Raw genomic sequence first — 20276 nt, 5'->3', positions numbered from 1 at the left:
AAGGCAAGCTAAGATTCGACATCATAAATATTAGAGCAGGTTCATTGAAAGATTGTGATAGACCACGTTCATTCGGGAGCTGACGGAGGGTGGAGGGGACGAGATGTGCAAGGAGTCAAGAACGAGAGCCGCAGCGCGGCACAAGAAGAAATGAAAAAGAAGCTCATGGCGAAAACAATAAGAATTGGAAAAAGAAAAGAAAAAAAAATATTTAAAAAGAGAGAGAGAGAGAGAGAGAGCCAAGAAGTCTCGAGGGCCAAGGAGAGTGCGACGACGATGTGACGACTGCGAGGATAAAGAAGGGATGATTGGGGGGAGGGAAGGGGAGGGACAGCAGCGAATAAAGAGATTCGGACGGGCAGGGGAATCGAAAGTAATAAAAAGGGGTATGGGGGATTGGTCAAGAGCGATAATATGAAGCAGGGAAGGGGAAGAAGAGAGACAAGGGTGGGCAGGTAGGTGAGGACGCGAGTGAACACGATAAGGTGACAAAAGGCAGGCGACCTACAAGAAGCCTTGAGCATAGATAGAATACAATGGTAACAGAAGCCAATCTCTGATCACGTCCTATGCGAAGAGATCAGATGAAGACGATGCAGCCTGTGCCGGAACAGAACCGGGAAGTTGCGCAGGTTGATAGGGAGAGAGAGAGAGAGAGAGATGGTTCAGAAGCGAGAGGAGGAAGAGAGGGAGGAAAGAGAAGAGGAAGAGAAAAGAGAGAGAGAGAGAGAGAGCAAACGGAAACGAAAGGAACAGTCAGAGAGAGAGAGAGAGAGAGAGATCTGCAGCCGCCGCTAAACTGAAAGGAGACTCGTGTGGCGGGTGAGAACCACAGAAGAACAAAAAATGGATCAAGAGTCGAGACTCGAGAGAGACCGGAGTGAAAGAACATACCTCTCTACGCCATAGAAAGTAGGGAAGAATCACCTTGTAGGATGACAGTAGTTAATACTATCAATCTTATCTGCTCTGTATCTACAAACAGCTACATTGTGTCCTGGGCTGCACGCGTCCAGTTAGCGATACAGAGGAGGATATCCTGAATATTTGTACATGACTGAAAGGGGAAAGGGGAATCATCCGTGGGGAATCACTGGGGCATATAAAACATCCAAAGAAAACAATTAAAAAAAAAAAAAAAAAAAAGCCAAGACCAAGTTAGCTGGCCCTAAGAATTTTAGCTGGGCAATACATGGCTCGTGAGTATCAGTCTGGCGTCCAACAGAGACAAAAGGACAATAAACCAACACCATCAGACCGTCCAAAACCTATATCCAGACTCAAAACACCGCGCACGCGCACACACAGAGCAAGAGACAACTCCAGATAGCTTTCTGGGGACACGTCTGATATACATCCGCCATATCGCCAGATCATCAAATCGCCATCGCAGCCGGTCCCACTACTGTGTAGCTTCGAGATCTCTCGCCGTGGAACCTTCACTAGTGGAGAGCCTTTCCTCTCCAGTTCCTAGTAGAAACCCCACAGAACACAATACACGAGAGAGAACTCGAAGAAAGCAAAAGGCTGCAGGAGTAGCTGACACGGAAAGTCATCAGTCATGGGAACGATACGGAGTGGCAATAACATTGGATAAGGTCTGTGCTGGGAGAACCCTGGTGTCAGTGGAAAATATGTATTTCAGCTTTGAACAGGTTATAAAATGTTTGCACACAGCATCAGCAGGGGTATAGATATGTCACCCATCAAAAATTTCAGGACCATTCACCATCCCAAGAAACGTAAAGAAAACAAATAAAAAACATAATCACATCATACATGTAAACCCTCACAAACTGAGCATCATAGACGGGATGATATCAGAACTTCGTACCAGCATAACAAATATAAACAGACATAAATAGGGGGTAGAAAGCATAATAACAATGAACCCGTGGCAGAATGTGTACACATTGCTTGCGGCGGGCTTTGAAAAATATTGAAGAGATGATGGGGGGGGGGGAGAAAAGGAGGAGGTGGTTTGCAAAGAGATCATTCAACCATCCTCATCAGAAGGCAGACCAGATTCTTGTTCGCTGTCATCTTCAGGAGCGCTAGCTTTAGGGGCACCAGTCTTAGCTTTTTTGGTCGAGTTTTCGTCGTTCACCTCGCTAGCCTTGCGTTTCTGCGCTGACGGAGGGTCAGTGGCCTTCGAGGTGCTCTCTGTGTTTTCCTGACCAGAACCCTCTGTGCCAGTGTTCTTCTTCTCCATAGCTGCCACCTCATCCGCAGTAAGGAACCGACCGCCAGGCCCGCGTGGACGTCTCATTGCGTGGTTATGGCGCGATTCGTGAAGGTATGGCTTGCGGCCCTTAGAGGTAAGCCGTAACTGCTCTTCCAGCTTTTGTCGAGCAACGCGACGCTTCAGAATACGATGAAACTGCTTTGCATTCACATAGAGAGGCGACTCTTCTGCAGCACCGGCAACCATGTCCGGCGAGGGTTGGGTCTGCTGGACGGGGTGTTGAGGGTGCGGCATCGGGGGGGCAACTGAAGGTCGACCAACGTGATTGATGACTGGCTGAGCATTCTGCACATGTGGGCTGCTAACATGGCTCATGCGACGCTGCTGCATTTGAGCGCTCGGTGGTAGCGGCACCTGAGAGCCCATCGAGGGGATTTGGCCGGACATCTGCGAGGGCGAGCGAGGATTTCGTCCGTCGGCCTTGACTTGCACGCCTGCCATACGCGGAGAGCCGCGAGGCCCCTGCTGCATTTGACCCGCCATAGAGTCCTGGTGTAAGGGATAGAACTGACCGGATGCAGCGGCAGTCGCCATTGCAGCGGCCTGGGTGGGAGAAATACCATATGTTTGTGGCATAGCAGGTGCGACCCCGTAGGATTGCGGAAAATTCATCTGTTGGTGTACCTGTCCTGGTGTGCTTTGCGTCTGTTGGTAATGCGATTGTGATGGAACAACAGGGGAGGCTTGATGGGTAGGATGTCCCTGTTGCATATGTGCCTGAGGGTTGGTTGGAGAGCTCATCGACCCCACAGCCGACCCTGCGTTTTGCGGTCCTGTCTGGTATGGGGCGGTGATATGGGATGAGGCATGTGGATGTTGCCCGTGAGGCTGCTGATATTGCGGAGGATACTCCATGGTGAAGTTACGACGACAGTGCAGCGTCTATTCTGACTTGCGATCGTTAGATGCCAGGAACCAGCCAACCAGAATTAACAGTAGCGGTCAAGGCAAATGATTGGCAGGAAGATGTTGCAGTGGGATAAGAATGTTGAGGTTGGGGAAGGGTGATAGGATACGAGAGGATGACCCTCAGGTTATGACGGTCGCGCTGATAGATAGTTACCGCAGCGGTCGCCTCTTGTAACCTGTGATTCGACCAGTCGAACGTGTAAGTCTGCAGACTCCTGTTACAGTGTCAGCACAAGGCACAGCAGCGAGCGGTCACTGGACTGTGTGGTGGGGAAGGATGGAGACGAAGGGCGCTTGATCTGGGCGCTTACCTTTTGGTTATGGTTTGCCGTTCTATCAGTCGTTCACCCCAAGAATGAGATTTGCTGCAAGGCAAAATGCTCGTTTGCTAAAAAAAAAAAAAAAAATCACTCGAACCACTTTCTCCGGAGGTTCTATCTTTTTTTTACATTCACCTCAAAGTGTAACGTGGTTGGGCTCGGATGCAGCAAGCCAGGGTGCCCTCGACTAAATGTCGTACTTGATGCGTTGTCAGACAAACCACGATCTTGATAAAGATGCGCTATTGTTTATCTTTGGCACCAAAAAAAACCTGGAGCGGGGTGTGAGTAGAAGCTACGCAGTATATTTGAGACAACAAGTGGCAGGCTACCTCTATCGAGATTCTGAGTCAATTAGGCTGCTGGACCACGCGGCAGAAAACAATGATATGAGGCGGTGCTGCTCGAGCGGTTCGATTGTTTCCCCAGGTCTATTCTGGTACACAGTTCCCAGAGTATACGACGTCCGAGAGACTGATGTCAGAGTCGCTTTCGACAGCCTTGTACGGCTAAGGATCATCAGCTTTAGTCCCATACTTGGTAAACTTTTTGTTTCCACTTGATTTGTGCGCTGTCACAATGAGGAGAATATGAAGGTGGTGGGGATGGGGGAGGCCAATATTGTGGTAGTTTAGTGTCTTCAGGGCCGAGGAATGTATGCGTTGGCAAGCGGGAATCATGATGCAGCTGGTGGCATACCTTTTGTCCAAATGCAACGCACGACCCAACACAAGGGTAAGGTTTCTCTTCTGCACGCAGGAACTTTTTTTATATCTATTAGAAAAAGTCCACGAAGAAGAGATTAGAGCAGTGCAGACTGCACGTCTAATAGAAGAGAGAGGTCAGTAACAGAGTATAAGGGACTGACGCGTGGTGATTGGGTCTCGCAAGCGACAGGGACGCGACTAGAAAACAAAACATCACCACATTCAAAAGAAAAGCACGCGCAAATTTGAAGGAAACAGGGAAGATTTCAGGATGAAAAGCCTGATTTGCAACATCCTAGAGGACATGCAGCACCAGCTTTAATGAAGGGAATAATTTTCTCGTGATGAAAGTGGAGGAAGGGGGGGGGATAGAAGATGATGGATCACGGTCGCGGTGGTTCGAAGCCGAGGAAAGCAACAACCATCTAGCTGGGTTTAAAAAAACTGCCAAACTACCTTGACCGGTGGTTTATTTCCCTCCAGAGAGACGGAACCAATGCACTTCAGATTTCAGAGCAACGAATTCAGTAGAAGAGCGCAGGAAATGAAGCTCTATCTTTTGTCCCAGGAAGCGCCTGTTCTTTGCGAACGCGGCCTTTGCGCGACAGTGGCCTGCTGCCGCTGATGTCAGTCGAGCCCCAGGTTGCACCGCGAATGAGGTGGGCAATAGCTAGGCGCGAAGAACAAGAGCTGGTAGCGTGGGACGACAATACAGTGGAGTAATTGGATAGACCAAAGGGCAAGAAAAAGGCTTAAGGATGAGGCAAAGTAATCTGATTTGTGGAAGAGAGGAAGAGAGATTCGGTACAGGTTAAACCATCGATAGGATGGAAGCCAACGAGAGGCCGGTTGGGAAATATTCCAGATACAAGAGGAGGAGACAGTGGACGAAGAGGAGACAGCGACGGAAGTGATTGGGAGAGAGTATGACAGGGTGTAATGGGATTGGGCAGAGAGGAAATAAAGTATGCAATACTATGATACCGGGGAGAGAGGATGATAAGTTGTTCGAGTAAGGGGGCGTACCTGGGGATGATGATTCGACCACAACCGTGGAAAGGGATCAATCACGGGGAGGGGAAAGAGAGATGGGGGGGGAAACGATGCGGTTGGACGAAGAAACAGAGAGTCTTAAGAGTTAAAGGCAGCGTTGCAAAGAAAGAAACGAGTAGGAAAAAAAAGAAAAAGGAAAAAAAAACCCCCCAAGCCCAATAGATGGATGGTCGTTGACTGGAGGGAAAAGGCAAGGACTGTGGTCACTGGAGGCGTGGATGACCAACGAGAGGAAGCAGAGAGAGAAAAGCCGCAGCGATGAGAAGGGGCGGGCGATGGGGCATTTGTACCGGACGCGCTCAGAGGGGAGCTGACTGGTTCGACTTTCTCGTTTAGCGGACAAGGCGGCAGTGATTCACTTCCAGCACTGGTCAGCACCGTACGGTCCCGTATTCACAACAGGGTCTGCCCCACTTGGTACATTACCATACATCAGTATTATTATGATTATTACTATCATATTTATAATTATAATTATTATTAGCTATTATTATTATTATTATTATTATTATTATTATGATCATTTTAATAGAGCTGTCAAGAAGAACTTCATGTGGGATTCCTAGTCAGGTGCGGAATATTATCATGATCATTATACTTATCATATGGAATCATATAACTAAAAGACGAGATTCTGATGGGATACAGATCGGAAAGATCAAATTATCTTATCCTGGCAAAAATCCGGCCATCCCGAATAAGTCCTGTTTGTCATGTGTGACGACTCGAGGCCTTTCATGAACCGCCCTCGGAATTAACCCGCTAATGGCCGAAAGTGACATCAACCAGCCCCCCTCATTGGTTTATTACCAGCAATTCACCTGTCTTACGAATCATGATTTGTTTTGTTGCTGTATTTTCTAACTGGCTCTTTTTATTTTTCCTTGTCAACCCATAAAGGATGGACTCTCCCTCCTCTTACTTACTCTGTCTTGTAGAAGATGTGTAACTTGAGCAAAAGAAATTAATCTGAATTTTTGAGTATGACTATTCTATAGCCATGCCCAATGCATCAAAACTGAGAATCCTATCTCAAGGTGCATGTTCCCTCATGGGCATGTGCTCCGTATTGAGTGGTATTTAGGCAGCGAGGCGGAGTCTTTTTTTTTTTTTTCTTTGTTTTTTTTTTTGCAAAACTTACGGCAGATCTCGTAAGATTATTACCAGCCTGCCTCGGTTAAATTCCCCAGTTTGGACCACTCCCCACTGCAACAAATTTCATGACAGTATGAAAAGAATCAATCATCTTCCCATGCCAAAAACTAAGTATCAGATTTTATATATGGGAAGTTAGCCCTGTTATGAGGCTCATCACGAACACCGAATAGTTAATTATTGTAATGATTCATTCTTAATTACCCAGATCAATAATGAGTATTGTATGTACCAAGTAAGTTCGCAAGTACTCGCATGTACTACCTAGGTAGTAGTAGTAAATAGCTACTACTACCCGACCCAGAAAATGAAAGTTAGGCGCCTTTTTTGGTTACCCTCTCTTTTTTCTCTTCTCCCTCGATTTGAAATCAGTCAGGCCTTCGACAGATCCTTGTCTGTGCATTGAAAATACGAAGTAATTTTGAGCAGCCGACGCAACCCCGGAAGCTACTCCATTCCGAAGCCAGCCACACAGATAGCCTTCGAATTTTTGATTCTGTCCTTTTCCTTGGAGAATATCTCTGAATATCCTTGTCAGGCTCGTCCCCTCGTCGCTCGCCCCCGCGTCCCGTTGAAAACACAATTCCATCAAGTCTGGTCTTGAAATATTACCTACCTATTATGGATGCGTGCTTTTAAGGTCGCTTGATATGGAGAATCTTTAAACAACAAACTATTTTTAATTATCTTGGTTTCCTGAGCACGAGGGTAGTAGGACAGGTCTCTGTGCCGATCTGTCCCACTCCACGTGTGGAAGCTTGACCGCTGGATTCATGATTTGTTACCCAGTGTGTTGACTCCTCTCTTTGCCGTAAGGTTGTTAGCCTTAAGCTCAGTATCTTACTTTAGACTCTGAAGTCGTGCGCCGTTATGCCGTCTAAAGCCAAGCCTCGAAGTAGCTGTTGAGAGTTGAACCTCCCCTGAAATTGCGTTGTAACATATGTATATTTTACGGTATTTAATAAAACAATCCGCCTGCCTGTCCTTGGTCCAGTTACCTTGACGTCAGTCAGATATTTGGCCCCCTCACCGCTTCTCAAAGAGCTATTCTTTAGTATTTTTTGTATTATGCCATTCCACATAGTATTATTTATTTATTGAAAGAATTATAATAATTAGTATTAGTTTTATGTCCTATCACTATTTTAAAAAAGGAATTCGGTGTCTCATTAGAGCCTTTCCTTGTGAAATATGAGAGGTGTGAAACATTGATTATCCAAGCTATTATTTTCCCAAAAATGGCTTATCTTCTTCGTTTTATTTGACATCGGTATCTTCATGGTTAAGTGGAGCCCATGTAGAAAGTTAGATTCAAGCGCGAGAATCTCCAAGCTCCTATGCTTTGTGGACTACCATGGTCCTCGTCCTCTGGATACTATTTTCGAGTGACCTTGAATCACGTATCTACCATCCTTACACTTATTGCTGTCTTCACAACAACCTACCACAAAGGTTATTTTGATCCTCGTGGTGCGATTCGGGTGATGTCAATTGATCACATCACGAACCCAAAAACACCTTGAAGAGGATGTCGATATCAAGATGTGACCTCAACTACAGACAGAGACTTGCGTCATCGGCTTTTGCAACCCAAGGTTATCAATTACAATTTATATCCTCTAAGCAAACCTAAAACGCCTAGTGATTTATGACCCTCGAGACGAGAGGGAGCAGCCTTCAAATCTACTTATGGCGAGGTAATCCTCATTCTCTCCGAACTAGCCATGTCTACTCTAGCCCGATTATTGCTACTCGATAGCTAAATCCAAGACCTGGTTGGCTGCGCTGATTTGAGCTTAATGTCCTACACGAGGTAGAGCAGAGCAGCTTTCCAGATACAGATACTGCCGAGCAGCTACATGTTCCTACCTAGGTATGTTGTCCCACATACGCGACAACAAGCAGGGAGTATAGAGAAAACGCGCATAAAAATTAACAATCTTAGATTCTCATTAGCAGTTCTGAAGCTTCCGATGCCTACATTTCACGAAACTCATCTACCAGAAGATTAAAGGACTACCTCCTAGCATGTATCCCTATCCACAAATGGCCTTGTTTTGTGATTTGCGGTATCAACCAGCATGAGCGTCCTGGAACTCTGACACAGGTGTTGGAAAAAAAAACTCCTATTTCTGGGCCTTCGAACTGCAATCGTCGACCTCCTCTTTCCATTATTGAACTGCACGAAACTAGAAATGCTAGCCTCCTTACATGAGGGCCGATCGCTCGAATAATGGAATAACATATGAGATGAGGCACACAACGGGTTAGGCGGACCTTGGGATGCTCTGAAATGTGTCTCCAAACCCGGGCCACATAATAGCCATCGTGCTTGGGAGCGTTTTCTGCATTGTCATTTGATGCTGGTGATTAATGTAATACTTGGTGTGGCTTAGGTCCAGCCCGTGCCTAAGCTACTACTAAAGCATAATGACAGGTTGGAACTCAGTATTATGCATATCAACGTGCTTGTCACAATCGATTCTTGCTCGACACCTAGTGGATCATCGGTCAGGGGCACCAATACGGAAGTCGCACTAAAGCGGCATGCTCTGCGTGGGAAGAGGCGTCCTAACAGCATCATATCATCACAACATCGCTGTCGCGAAAGGCTGAGCCGGCGCCAACATCAGGATGGCTGCATTTGGAGCGGATATCCAATCGGACTCACCATGTAGCATTTCGGACGTGGATGGGGCAGCGTGGGGTGTGGAGTTTGCAACATAAACATCCCATTGGCTTTCTGAGGTCGGAAGAGGAGGCATCCATAGGTCTTAATAGGCTGTTTCGAGGTCTTGTTTGCCGCCATCACCTTTTTCCCCCCAGCAGGCGGTACCTTCAACCTCTAGGGTTGCCATTTGGCATTCAAGAGGACTCGGAAGCTGATATTAATCCTAAAATTATAGCCCCTTAACCAGAGTATGATCGCCATCCGCAAGGGGGTTACAGCACGACCCTAGATGATTAGGGATCCGTAAGTTCGCAAATCACGCAGGCACGTCAAGAAAGCTTTCCCAAAGGAAACTACACGTTTGCAGACCAGCTACTCCGTACTCCGTACTCCGTACTTCTTCGTAAAACCACCTGAAGGATTTGGTAGCCTAAGTTTTAAGGCTTTCTGTGATGTTTAGTATAGGCCGAAGTAGGGTATACTCAGTGTGTTTACCAAAATAGGGCTGGACGCGTTATTTAGCCACGCATGTCATATTCTTTTTGGAAAGCAACGAGGGACCAGTTTCGAAGTTTGATTCTAATAGGTGTTCTCAGAATGTTCGCAGTGTCCGTCTTTCTTCCCGAGTGGATGATGTTGGAGGATATCAGCCAAAGACGTGGGGGTATGGGATAGTACCAATGCCCAACTCCTTGGGCAAAACCAAACTACTTCCAGCTGGCTATGCAATGGCACATTTCACACTTGATATTTAGGATTAATATCATTGAATTCACTTGAATATGCCTTCTTGTAATCAAGGCAAGGAAACATTAACTCAGTCTTGCTTGTTGTATACGCAAAATTAGGGGCTGAGCCCTCCCCTCGACATTTAGCATTGCTGATTGGGCATCAAACCCCCCCCCCTTTTTCCAAAACGACATCATTCTGAACCACCTGGCAGCACTCTCTCATACCCTTCTGAGTTGTCCAGTACCCTTGAAATAGAGAAAGGGTAGAAGGAAATCGTGTCTGGCGAGAACTTCGGCCTCCTCCGTGTAGTATACGGAGCATAATATATAATAAAGAAAATTATACCTCCTCTCTTTTACTGGCTGCTACTTGTTCGTCTCTGACAGGCTAGAGGGTGTTTAGCACCACCACCTAGCAGCAGTTGCTAGTTAGTACCTAGTAGAGTAGCAAATGCCAGTTGTACAAACTGTCTAGATGATTCTATGCCGCTGACTCAGAGTGTATCTTTCTCTCTCTCTCTTCTCTTGCATTTGCCTTGAAGCTTTCCGCCGCTGTCCTCGCACGTCTGAATGTGCCACTCGGTGGAGGGATATACAAGTAAGCAACATGCTTTCTCAATAACGGGATGCTATGTTGGTTGAGTGATTCAAGAAATGGAAGGCTTTGGGGGTAGGAGCTAAGATCATGGGCTCTATGTTTGTCTCTTGTTGTTAGACCATGAGATTCTTGGACTAGGCGTGCTTTTTGCCTCACTAACCTTTGTTGTGAGTTTAACCCCATGTCGGTAGATAAGCCTGCGCTAGATCCGCGAGCGAAGCGAAGTTCTCTAAACTGATCAATTCCTCGCCTACCCCGTCGATAACTCAGACACCTGATCGAATATATTGAAACGAGCAGCGGGGTTGGATCCGAGAAGCGGCGGACTCAACTCGACTCAACCAGCATTGGCTAACCTGGATTCGGCTCTATTAAGAGGAGAGACTCCGTGGAATGATATAGGAGGACTCTGCTGATACGCTCGGGTTTCAGAGGTAGGATAGTTTGACCTCTACCTACTGGTCACGGGTGAAAGGCTCTAAACTGAAAACCCTCGGCCCTATGAAGCGCGATCATAAAGATAGACAGTATTTTGCTCATCATCTGGCTTTGATCGTGGATATAGAGGATTATGAGAATTGGTTGGCATTTAAACTCACAACGGTGGCGAGGCGCCCATAGGGATAAATTCGCTAGGGTATATAGTAGGTTTCTACCCCTAGTGATTAGCTCTAGGTGCTGCCAACCTGCAATAAGACTCTGAAGGTCCTACTCCGCGCTTCCATACTTCCTCTGAGCAATTTATCGATATGGATAGTGGTTGGGCAGTCTGTACACTGGAGGTTGTGTCAGTGCCTGGGGAATCAACAATTGGGATTGTGAGAAGAACACATCTATGCGTTGTAGAAGGGAGTAAAATGTAGAAAAGACAAAAAGGCTGGTAATTAAGTGCACTCTATAAGCTATGTATGCTTATCGTACTTGTCGATCTCCCAGTATTTTCTCAAGCAAGAATTGCTACGGAGTATTATAAGCTCCTCTACCTGAGTATGATAGGGTGAGATGATTGGAAGGCGGGCCGCGGATGGCTTATCTAATCCTTAATGGGATCCCGCCCGTTGATATCTCATGTGGCTTTTTCCGGTGCATGGGGAAAGAGGGAGAAGCCCGGCTGGTTCTCGAGTCGGGTCGACCGTACCAATTCTCCTCCCCCATCCCTATCAACCAGACACCTTCAGACACTCTGGGAACCGTCCTTACCGCGCGCCGGATTATCTTCAAAGCTGCATAGTCCGACTTTTTCGCGCGATTTAATCCCTTGGACGCGCCAAATCCGGGATCCCACCTCCCCCAACAAACGGCATTACATTCATGACGTCTTTGTTGATACTCGGTACGAATCGTCGACTTTTGCGAAATCTTCTACGAGTAGCGGAAATTCTATGACCTAGGACCGGTACAGCGAAATATACGGGTCTTAGCTTGCGATACACCGAAGGCGGCGCTCCTCGCGGCGTTCGCAAGTTGTGTTTCTCGCTAGAGGTGCTAACCCCCCTGGGTATCAACACTTTCAAGCAGGCAGGGCTCTGTAAACGGACCCCGGGTTTATGGGGAATAAGCCAAAATGGCGGGTGGAGGAAATATCAAGGTGGTGGTGAGAGTGCGACCGTTTAACGGCAGAGGTGAGTTCAAAAGGATAATGTGACTCCTCCACCTACCTGGGGAATTCGACTAACGGCTGGATGTTGTTTGCGTTAGAAATTGATAGAGGGGCAAAATGTATCGTGCAAATGAAAGGCAACCAGACCGTCCTTATCCCCCCACCAGGTGCCGACGAGAAATCGCGAAAAGCCGGAGGGAAAGGTGCGGTGGAAGGGCCCAAGTCTTTTGCCTTCGACAGGTCGTACTGGTCTTTCGACAAGAATGCTCCCAACTATGCGAGTCAAGATAGCCTCTTTGATGATTTGGGTGTGCCACTTTTGGACAATGCCTTTCAGGGGTACAATAACTGTATCTTTGCTTACGGCCAGACTGGTTCCGGAAAGTCGTATTCGATGATGGGATATGGCAAGGAGTACGGTGTGATCCCGAGGATTTGTCAGTCTATGTTCGAGCGCATTTCAAGCATGCAGCAGGACAAAAACCTTAGTTGCACCGTGGAGGTCTCGTATCTTGAAATTTACAATGAGAGGGTGCGCGACCTGCTTAACCCTTCCAATAAGGGTAACCTCAAAGTCCGTGAGCACCCGTCGACAGGTCCTTATGTTGAGGATCTCGCCAAACTAGTGGTGAGCTCTTTCGACGAGATTGAAAATCTGATGGACGAGGGTAACAAAGCTCGAACCGTCGCTGCCACAAACATGAATGAGACATCCAGTCGATCGCACGCCGTCTTTACTCTGACGTTGACACAGAAACGACATGATGCTGAAACGTCAATGGATACAGAGAAGGTGTCGAGAATCAGTTTAGTCGATTTGGCAGGTTCCGAGAGAGCAACGTCGACTGGTGCAACCGGCGCAAGGCTGAAGGAAGGAGCTGAAATCAATCGATCACTTTCGACTCTCGGCCGTGTGATTGCAGCTCTAGCAGATTTGGCTTCTGGGAAGAAAAAGAATGCTTCAATGGTTCCGTATCGTGATTCGGTCCTGACGTGGCTGTTAAAGGACTCTCTTGGAGGTAACTCCATGACGGCAATGATTGCAGCTATTTCCCCTGCAGATATCAACTTCGATGAAACGCTAGGTACATTACGTTATGCCGACTCTGCCAAACGCATCAAGAACCATGCAGTCGTCAATGAAGACCCTAACGCACGGATGATTCGAGAACTCAAGGAAGAGTTGGCACAACTCAGGTCGAAACTGGGAGGCGGGGTGGTCGCTGGAGGTGCAGCTGCTGGAGGTACCAGTATGGGGGTGGAAGAACAATACCCTCCGGACACTCCCTTAGAAAAGCAAATGGTCTCTATCCAACAACCCGATGGCTCTGTCACCAAGGTGAGTAAAGCGGAGATCATGGAGCAGCTCAATCAGAGCGAAAAGCTTTATAAAGATTTGAATGAAACGTGGGAGGAGAAAATGGCAAAGACAGAACAAATTCACAAAGAGCGCGAAACCGCCTTGGAAGAACTAGGTATCAGCATCGAAAAAGGCTTTATCGGTCTCAGTACTCCCAAAAAGATGCCCCATCTTGTCAACCTGAGCGATGACCCTCTCCTTACCGAGTGCCTTGTGTACAATATCAAGCCGGGAAATACTATGGTTGGAAATATGGATCAAGGAAGCCACGTCGAGATCAGGTTGAATGGCTCCAAGATTCTTCCCAGCCATTGTACATTCGAAAATGTGGACAATGTGGTTACCATCGTTCCCAGCGAAGGTGCCGCCGTTATGGTGAATGGACTACGCATCGACAAGCCCACGCGCCTAAAAAGTGGGTTCCGCATCATTTTAGGCGATTTTCATATATTCCGATTCAACCATCCACAGGAGGCTCGTGCCGAACGAGTAGAGCAAAGCTTATTGCGTCATTCTGTTACAACAAGCCAGCTTGGTTCGCCTGCCCTGAACAAAACTCATGATCGAAACTTGAGCAAGGCTGGTTCGGATCTCGAGTGGGATTCGAACAGGGCTGATTCGCCGATGCCTTCTCAACGCGGAAGAGAATCAGATTGGTTTTATGCGCGTCGCGAAGCTGTTAGTGCCGTTCTAGGACCCGATCATATCTCTCACATGCCTGATGATGAGCTGGATGCTTTATTTGAGGATGTGCAAAAAGTCAGGGCAACGCGCCGTGGCTTGGTGGAGAATGAGGAAGATTCAGACTCGTTGAGTTCATTTCCCGTTCGGGATAAATACATGTCTAATGGCACAATCGACAATTTCTCTCTGGACACGGCTATCACAATGCCTGGAACCCCTCGTCAAAATGCCGAGGATGATGGTCAAAATGGTGGCTATTCAACCCTTCAGTCGGTACGTCAGGATATGCAAAAACAACTGGACAGACAAAAGGAGCAATACCAGGATAAATTAAGGAATGCTGAAGCTTCTCCTCAAGGATCTGAGGATCCAAGTTCTGAAAAGACTCGTATGGAGGAAGTTCTTCGGGCTGCGAAAGAAGAATACGAAGAACAATTGAGGAAGCAGAAAGAAGTATTTGAGTCCCATATGAAAGACATAGGGCAGCCAGTTCCCATGATATACGAGAATGGCTTTCCCAAGTTGGACTCCAAGGAACTGGAGATCGCGCGTTCAGTTTTCGGCCACTGGTCCCAGCAAAATTATGTGCGCATGGCAGAGAAAGTGCTACAGCATGCTTCATTACTCAAAGAAGCCCAAGTCATGAGCCATATAATGGACAAGCACGTAGTTTTCCAGTTTACAATCATCGACCACGGACACAATATGGCTTCATCGTATGATCTTGTGCTTAACGGCATCTCAGGTGATGAAGATGTGATCTTAGACGATGCGAAGAAACCATGTGTTGCGGTCCGCGTCATTGATTTTAAGCAGTGTGTTATTCATCTCTGGTCCATTGAGAAACTCCAGCGTCGCCTCCAAGCTATGCGCCAACTGCATCAGTACATTGACCGCCCGGACTATATTCAACACTTCAAACTTGAGAATCCTTTCTCTGAACCGTGTTCGCCTCAGTATTCCCTTGTGGGTGATGCCGATATCCCCCTTACCGCGGTTTTCGAGACTCGAGTCCAGGATTTCTCTGTTGAGGTTCTTTCACCGTACACACAAAGCGTGGTTGGTATTATTCGGTTGTCTTTGGAGCCCTCGTCGGCTCAAGCGCCGTCGTCTACCCTCAAATTTAACGTTGTAATGCGCGATATGGCGGGCTTTGCCGAGTGGGAAGGCACCGATGTGCATGCCCAACTCTTTGTACCGGGCATCTCGGACGAGGGCGGGGCCACTACCACACAAATGATAAGCGGGTTTGATGAAACGCCGGTGCGATTTGAGAGCGTCCATAGTATGAGCTTGCCTCTCTCCAGCCCGCGGACAGCGGCTTTGAAAATCTGCGTTTATGCTCGCGTTACTCAAATGCATCTTGATAAGCTTCTCAGTTGGGATGATATGCGCGACTCAGCAGAATTAGGACCCCCCCAGGAACGAACGCAGCCGCGAATTGCCGAGTCCGAATACTATTCCGAGGAGCGACACGACGTTTTTGCAAGGGCTCAGGTGCTTGAGCTGGCGGAGTCTGGAGAATATCTTCCGGTCGAAGTTGTCCAGAGTAACGCCCTTGATTCTGGCACTTATCAGCTCCACCAAGGACTCCAGCGTCGCATCTCGGTTAACCTCACATATAGTTTAACGGAGACTCTTCCGTGGGATGATCTTACCAACATCCGTGTTGGTTCTGTCCGGTTGCTTGACCCGTGGGGTAAGATCCCTGACCAAGATCTTCGTACCCCTGACGTTCCTTTGAAGTTCGTTCAAGAGCCAATGGTGAAGGACAACGCTGATGGGACGTCCAACGTTACCATAATTGGCCAATGGGACTCGAGTTTACACGGGTCTCTTCTTTTAGACCGAGTAACTGCCGACAAGTATCGCGTGCAGGTAACCGTTCGGTGGGATCTCGTTTCTTCCCGTCTACAAGATCCGGTTTCGTTTGACGTGGACCTTACGCTTCAGGTTCAGGGACGGACATACGTGCGCCCACAGTCGATGTTCAAACAGTTCTTCAATTCAACCCGCATTGTGCATTCTACAGTCCGTATGTTTTCTGTTGCAGTTCGCCCAGTGTCTGCAAAACGCGCGGCAGATCTGTGGCGGATGAATACCCAGAACGACTATGTGAAAGGAGAAGAGCTGCTCACGACATGGTCCCCCAGGAAGGTGTCACTTGTGCGCGATTATATCACCTCCCGCAAACGACGCCGGCGTGTCGCTGAGCTTCACGCTGCAAAAGGCGCGCTCAGTGCTACTAGTCTCATAGCCTCGCCTCCGCGGAGCGGAAGATCGACACCACTTCGCAGTCAAGAAGTCGCTGATAGGAAAACCAAGCTCTTGCAAAAATATGTTGCTCTCTGGGTGACGAGGATGGATCCCATTGACGCTATTCTGGTTCGAAGCAATACCGAGCCTCCAGCGCGTGGTGCAGCTTTCGCTTCTCATGGGAAGTCGCCATCAAGTGACAATGCTGACGGTAACTTTAACCGGGAATCCTTAAAACCGCGATTTATCGCGACTGTTCAGACCCTTCCGAAGAATCCCTCGTCGCTGAAGTCCGGATACTTATTAACACCTGATGATACCAATAGCCACTGGGTTCGTCGGTTTGTGGAACTCCGTCGACCGTATCTGCACATCCACTCCGTGCCTGATGGAGACGAAATCAATGCTATCAATCTCCGCAATGCTCGAGTGGACCATGCACCTGACTTTGCGCGGCTCCTCAGCGGTCCAGGGCCCGGGTCTGACGGTGGTTCTGCAAAGGGTCGACCTAATGTATTTGCAGTGTACGGGGCAGAGAATACGTTCCTCTTCGCGGCACGAACTGAAGCTCAGAAGGTTGAATGGATCTTGAAGATTGACGAAAGTTACTTTAGCAGCAACGGCGCCCGACCAGCAGCCAACAGCTCTTAATACTGTTTCACAACTAATCGATGATGAAGAATTATATGAACTTGCCGGTATTTTACACACCCGATATACACTCGATGGGTTTGCACAAGATGTTCCCTCTTTTTGGGCACATATATATATAATATTTTTGACATTGTATTCCTTCCATTGCCCTTGATGTTTTGATTCTCCCGCGCCTCGCTGTTCAATTCCCGGTCATTCTTCGTTAAACCACGATGTCTCTTTTTCTACCCCATTTGTTGATTGGCTTTGAGATACCCCCAAATACACCTGCCCTTTCTAAGACTTGCGCCTCCCATGTACATATCGAAAATCCTCCCAAGACACACATAGACCCAACTGGTCGGCAAGGGGCCAGTGTCCGCAGGCGGCAGTGGTCCTTGTCAGATAATTTCCCTTCTATAGTGGCGAGTTCTCTGCGCTCGATAGATCATTAGTATAGCTGAGAATACTAGCTATTTCACTAAGCGATCCTTTCAATATACTCCGTAACTATTCAGTCTAAATTCGACATGCGGATATTTTTAGTACCATCAGGGTAGTTAGTTGCTATGGAAACTCAACTCCATCACCATGGTACACACCAAAAGGACCGACATCTCATCACTATGCCCACAAGATCATTCAAGATTACACCCAAACTCTTTCCTCCTTCCTGTAATACTACACGCATCGGTCCTTCGAGCGCCAAAAAGTATTACTAGAAGATCGACATGGCAATCCAGCCTACCACGCCACATCCTAACTAAACCGCCCTGCTGATATCGGCCGTTCCAAGGCCAGCCCACCTATTAATGCATATATATGTACGGAGTACTTATATTCCAAAAGCATAAAATGCCGTTTATGCAAATCCAACCCTCCTGGTTTCGCTTCCTCGGTGCTGGCGCCATTTTATCCCTGATTCTCACGGCATTCCTGGTCGTCGGAAAGGGATACTCGAACAATGCCACTGGATACGTTCTGAAGACGCCTGGTAGGCATTCTTCTTCTCAGGGATTTCCCGGTTCGCAATCGCATTCTTGTCCGTCAAGCAATGCCACGTGGGAGTTTGTCGTCCAGCGCGATGGAAATAACCACGGCCTGTCGGAGGAGCAGTGTCTATCCGCTTTTCCCAAGCTTTTTGCTGCGATTGACAAGTCCGCTGCGTTTCGAGCGGATAAGTTAATCACGTTTCAGGAGTTGGATGATGTGTCTATTGAGGATGGCATGGTACGGGGTATTGTTGATGGAGGCGAGGTGAGTATTTCATCCTTTTTTTTTCTCCCCTTTCTTTCCCGTGGGATGCGGGATAGCTGGTGCAACTCCCGAGTTCTCTCTCTGACAATACATATCCTATGTTGTTGTTATATTTTGGTAGTTGTATGTGGTGGACTTCGCGGCAATGCCGTATACATTTACTCGAGGCAAAGCGACGCTCCACTCACTCAATCGTGCGCTGGAATCTTTTCCGGGGAGAGAACATCTCCCTAGCATTGAGTTTGTCCTTTCGACGGACGACTACAGTAATGGGAAAGGGCCGGTTTGGTCGTATTCCAAACAAGCAGGGGATGAGGGGATCTGGCTAATGCCTGATTTCGGGTACTGGGCGTGGCCGGAGGTGAACATCGGGTCGTATAAGGATATCCGGCGGCGGATTGCCGCAATCGATGAAGGAACGGTGACCCCTGATGGGAGGACGACTTCCGGGCTGCAGTTCCAGGAGAAAAAGAAGCAGCTTGCGTGGAGGGGCAACGTTGCGACGAATAGCCAAATCCGCGGGAAACTCGTCGACGCTGCAAAGGGGAAAAGCTGGGCGAGTATTCGGGAAATCAACTGGGATGGTAACGACGACGACGACGACGTGCAGAGGAATCTTTTACCGATGGAGGAGCACTGTCGATATATGTTCCTTGCTCATACCGAAGGGCGGAGCTTCTCGGGCCGTGGGAAGTACCTACTTAACTGTCGCTCTGTGGTGATCTCGCACAAGCTGGTCTGGCTAGAGGCACACCATGCCGCCTTTATATCTTCCGGTCCTGACGCGAACTACGTCGAGGTGGAACGCGATTTCTCGGACCTGGAACGGAAAATCGAGTTCCTCATTGATAATCCGGAGGCAGCGGAACGGATTGCAGATAATGCTGTGAAGACCTTTCGAGACCGATATCTGACGCCGGCGGCAGAGTCGTGTTACTGGCGACATTTAATTCGCATGTATGCCGCTTCGTGCGACTTTGGGCCTGTTTTAAGCGAAACTCGAGATGGGAAACAGCAGTCTCGAGGTGTTCATTTTGAGAACTGGATTCTTAAATCATGACGACAAAGTATTCATCAATCTACTTTCAACTATATCAAAGACCATCGAGCAGTTACTTATCAAACTCGTCTAGTCTCCCGGCCCTGGAGCCTGCTGATATTGGTCGTTTGGGGTCTTTTATACAGGAGAAAGCGAACGACCCCTGATTTTTCTTTTCTTTTCCTTGCTCTATCTCCCGTGCAATAGAAACATGTCTGTTGATAAGGTGGTTCCACGATCTTAGCTCCCATCTCTAACGATAGAAGAGGTCATGAAGAATGCAATGTAGATGAACCACAGGCAACCTCAAATGAACCACAGATATCCTTAACCATACAGCACGGTATTTGAGGTCTTGCTGACAGCTCAGGTTCCGAAGACGTCTAGGTATGGCATTTGAGTGTTGCAGAGACTTGAAAAGTTGACATGCCTCATTCCGGCATGCACCGAACCCGGAGCAGCTCGCAAACAACAGCAGTCAGGAACGAAATCACCAATGGGATGCAACCGACACAGATGGAAAGGGCATGCATTAGTCTGGTTCTAATACTCTGTAGGCAATGTCTTCCAAGACTGACCAGTATCTGACTCGCCTTCCACAGCCTCTCAGGGATTATCAGTTGATCTATCTCCCTTGCGTCTCCCGCGATTTTAAGAGAGAGCAACCCAACTGTCCTACTGGAGGATTGGATTTCTAAAATTCTTCGCAAAAATACAGAGTATTAAAAGTATGAATTGCAGATTATCATCATACACAATGTCATTTTTCCGTTTTTGATCGAACGATTTGCCGCGAAACCCTCATATTACCGCTTTCGGAAGTATTCTCTATCAACCCAACTTCGACCTTTTTTCCTTCATGTTCAATGGGTCCAATCTGCACTTATGCACTGGCTGTCACATCAAGCCATTTTTGATATGTCAGGGGAAGCAAATTTCTTCATGCTTGGATCAGGGACCCAGTGCAGACGAAGCTCCACGCCCTTGCATAGACAAACTCATCGCTCAAAGCGGCCGGGCTCCATCACTGTCACTGCAAGAAAAGATCCGATATTCCT

General features: G+C 47.8%; 4 protein-coding genes across 4 annotated transcripts; 2 read left to right on the top strand and 2 right to left on the bottom strand.

The window, feature by feature from the left end:
• Positions 1 to 1520: 1520 nt before the first annotated feature.
• Positions 1521 to 3453, bottom strand: hapB (transcription activator HAP2). The gene has a single exon (XM_040892733.1). The coding sequence runs from the start codon at positions 3098 to 3100 to the stop codon at positions 1997 to 1999; it is 1104 nt and encodes a 367-aa protein (XP_040751435.1). The 5' UTR covers positions 3101 to 3453; the 3' UTR covers positions 1521 to 1996.
• On the bottom strand, positions 3147 to 4154 carry P175DRAFT_0533014 (uncharacterized protein; the record flags this gene model as incomplete). The annotated part of the gene is made up of 4 exons (XM_040900017.1): positions 3147 to 3369; positions 3610 to 3716; positions 3918 to 3983; positions 4053 to 4154. 4 exons carry the CDS (start codon positions 4152 to 4154, stop codon positions 3147 to 3149), a joined length of 498 nt encoding a protein of 165 aa, XP_040751434.1.
• A 7799-nt stretch (positions 4155 to 11953) lies between these two features.
• On the top strand, positions 11954 to 16940 carry P175DRAFT_0438927 (kinesin-3 motor protein uncA; the record flags this gene model as incomplete). The annotated part of the gene is made up of 2 exons (XM_040893932.1): positions 11954 to 12011; positions 12088 to 16940. 2 exons carry the CDS (start codon positions 11954 to 11956, stop codon positions 16938 to 16940), a joined length of 4911 nt encoding a protein of 1636 aa, XP_040751433.1.
• A 618-nt stretch (positions 16941 to 17558) lies between these two features.
• On the top strand, positions 17559 to 19269 carry P175DRAFT_0263872 (DUF821 domain protein). Its single transcript, XM_040892732.1, has 3 exons — positions 17559 to 17718; positions 17772 to 18179; positions 18301 to 19269. Exons 2-3 carry the CDS (start codon positions 17778 to 17780, stop codon positions 19237 to 19239), a joined length of 1341 nt encoding a protein of 446 aa, XP_040751432.1. The 5' UTR covers positions 17559 to 17718; positions 17772 to 17777; the 3' UTR covers positions 19240 to 19269.
• The last annotated feature ends 1007 nt before the right edge of the window (positions 19270 to 20276 follow it).

This window comes from Aspergillus ochraceoroseus, assembly GCF_002846915.1.
Source record: "Aspergillus ochraceoroseus IBT 24754 chromosome Unknown P175scaffold_5, whole genome shotgun sequence".
In the NCBI taxonomy this organism is placed as follows: Eukaryota; Fungi; Ascomycota; class Eurotiomycetes; order Eurotiales; family Aspergillaceae; genus Aspergillus; species Aspergillus ochraceoroseus.
The sequence above is the reverse complement of the archived record's forward strand: the minus strand, read 5'-3'. Positions and strand labels throughout refer to the sequence as shown.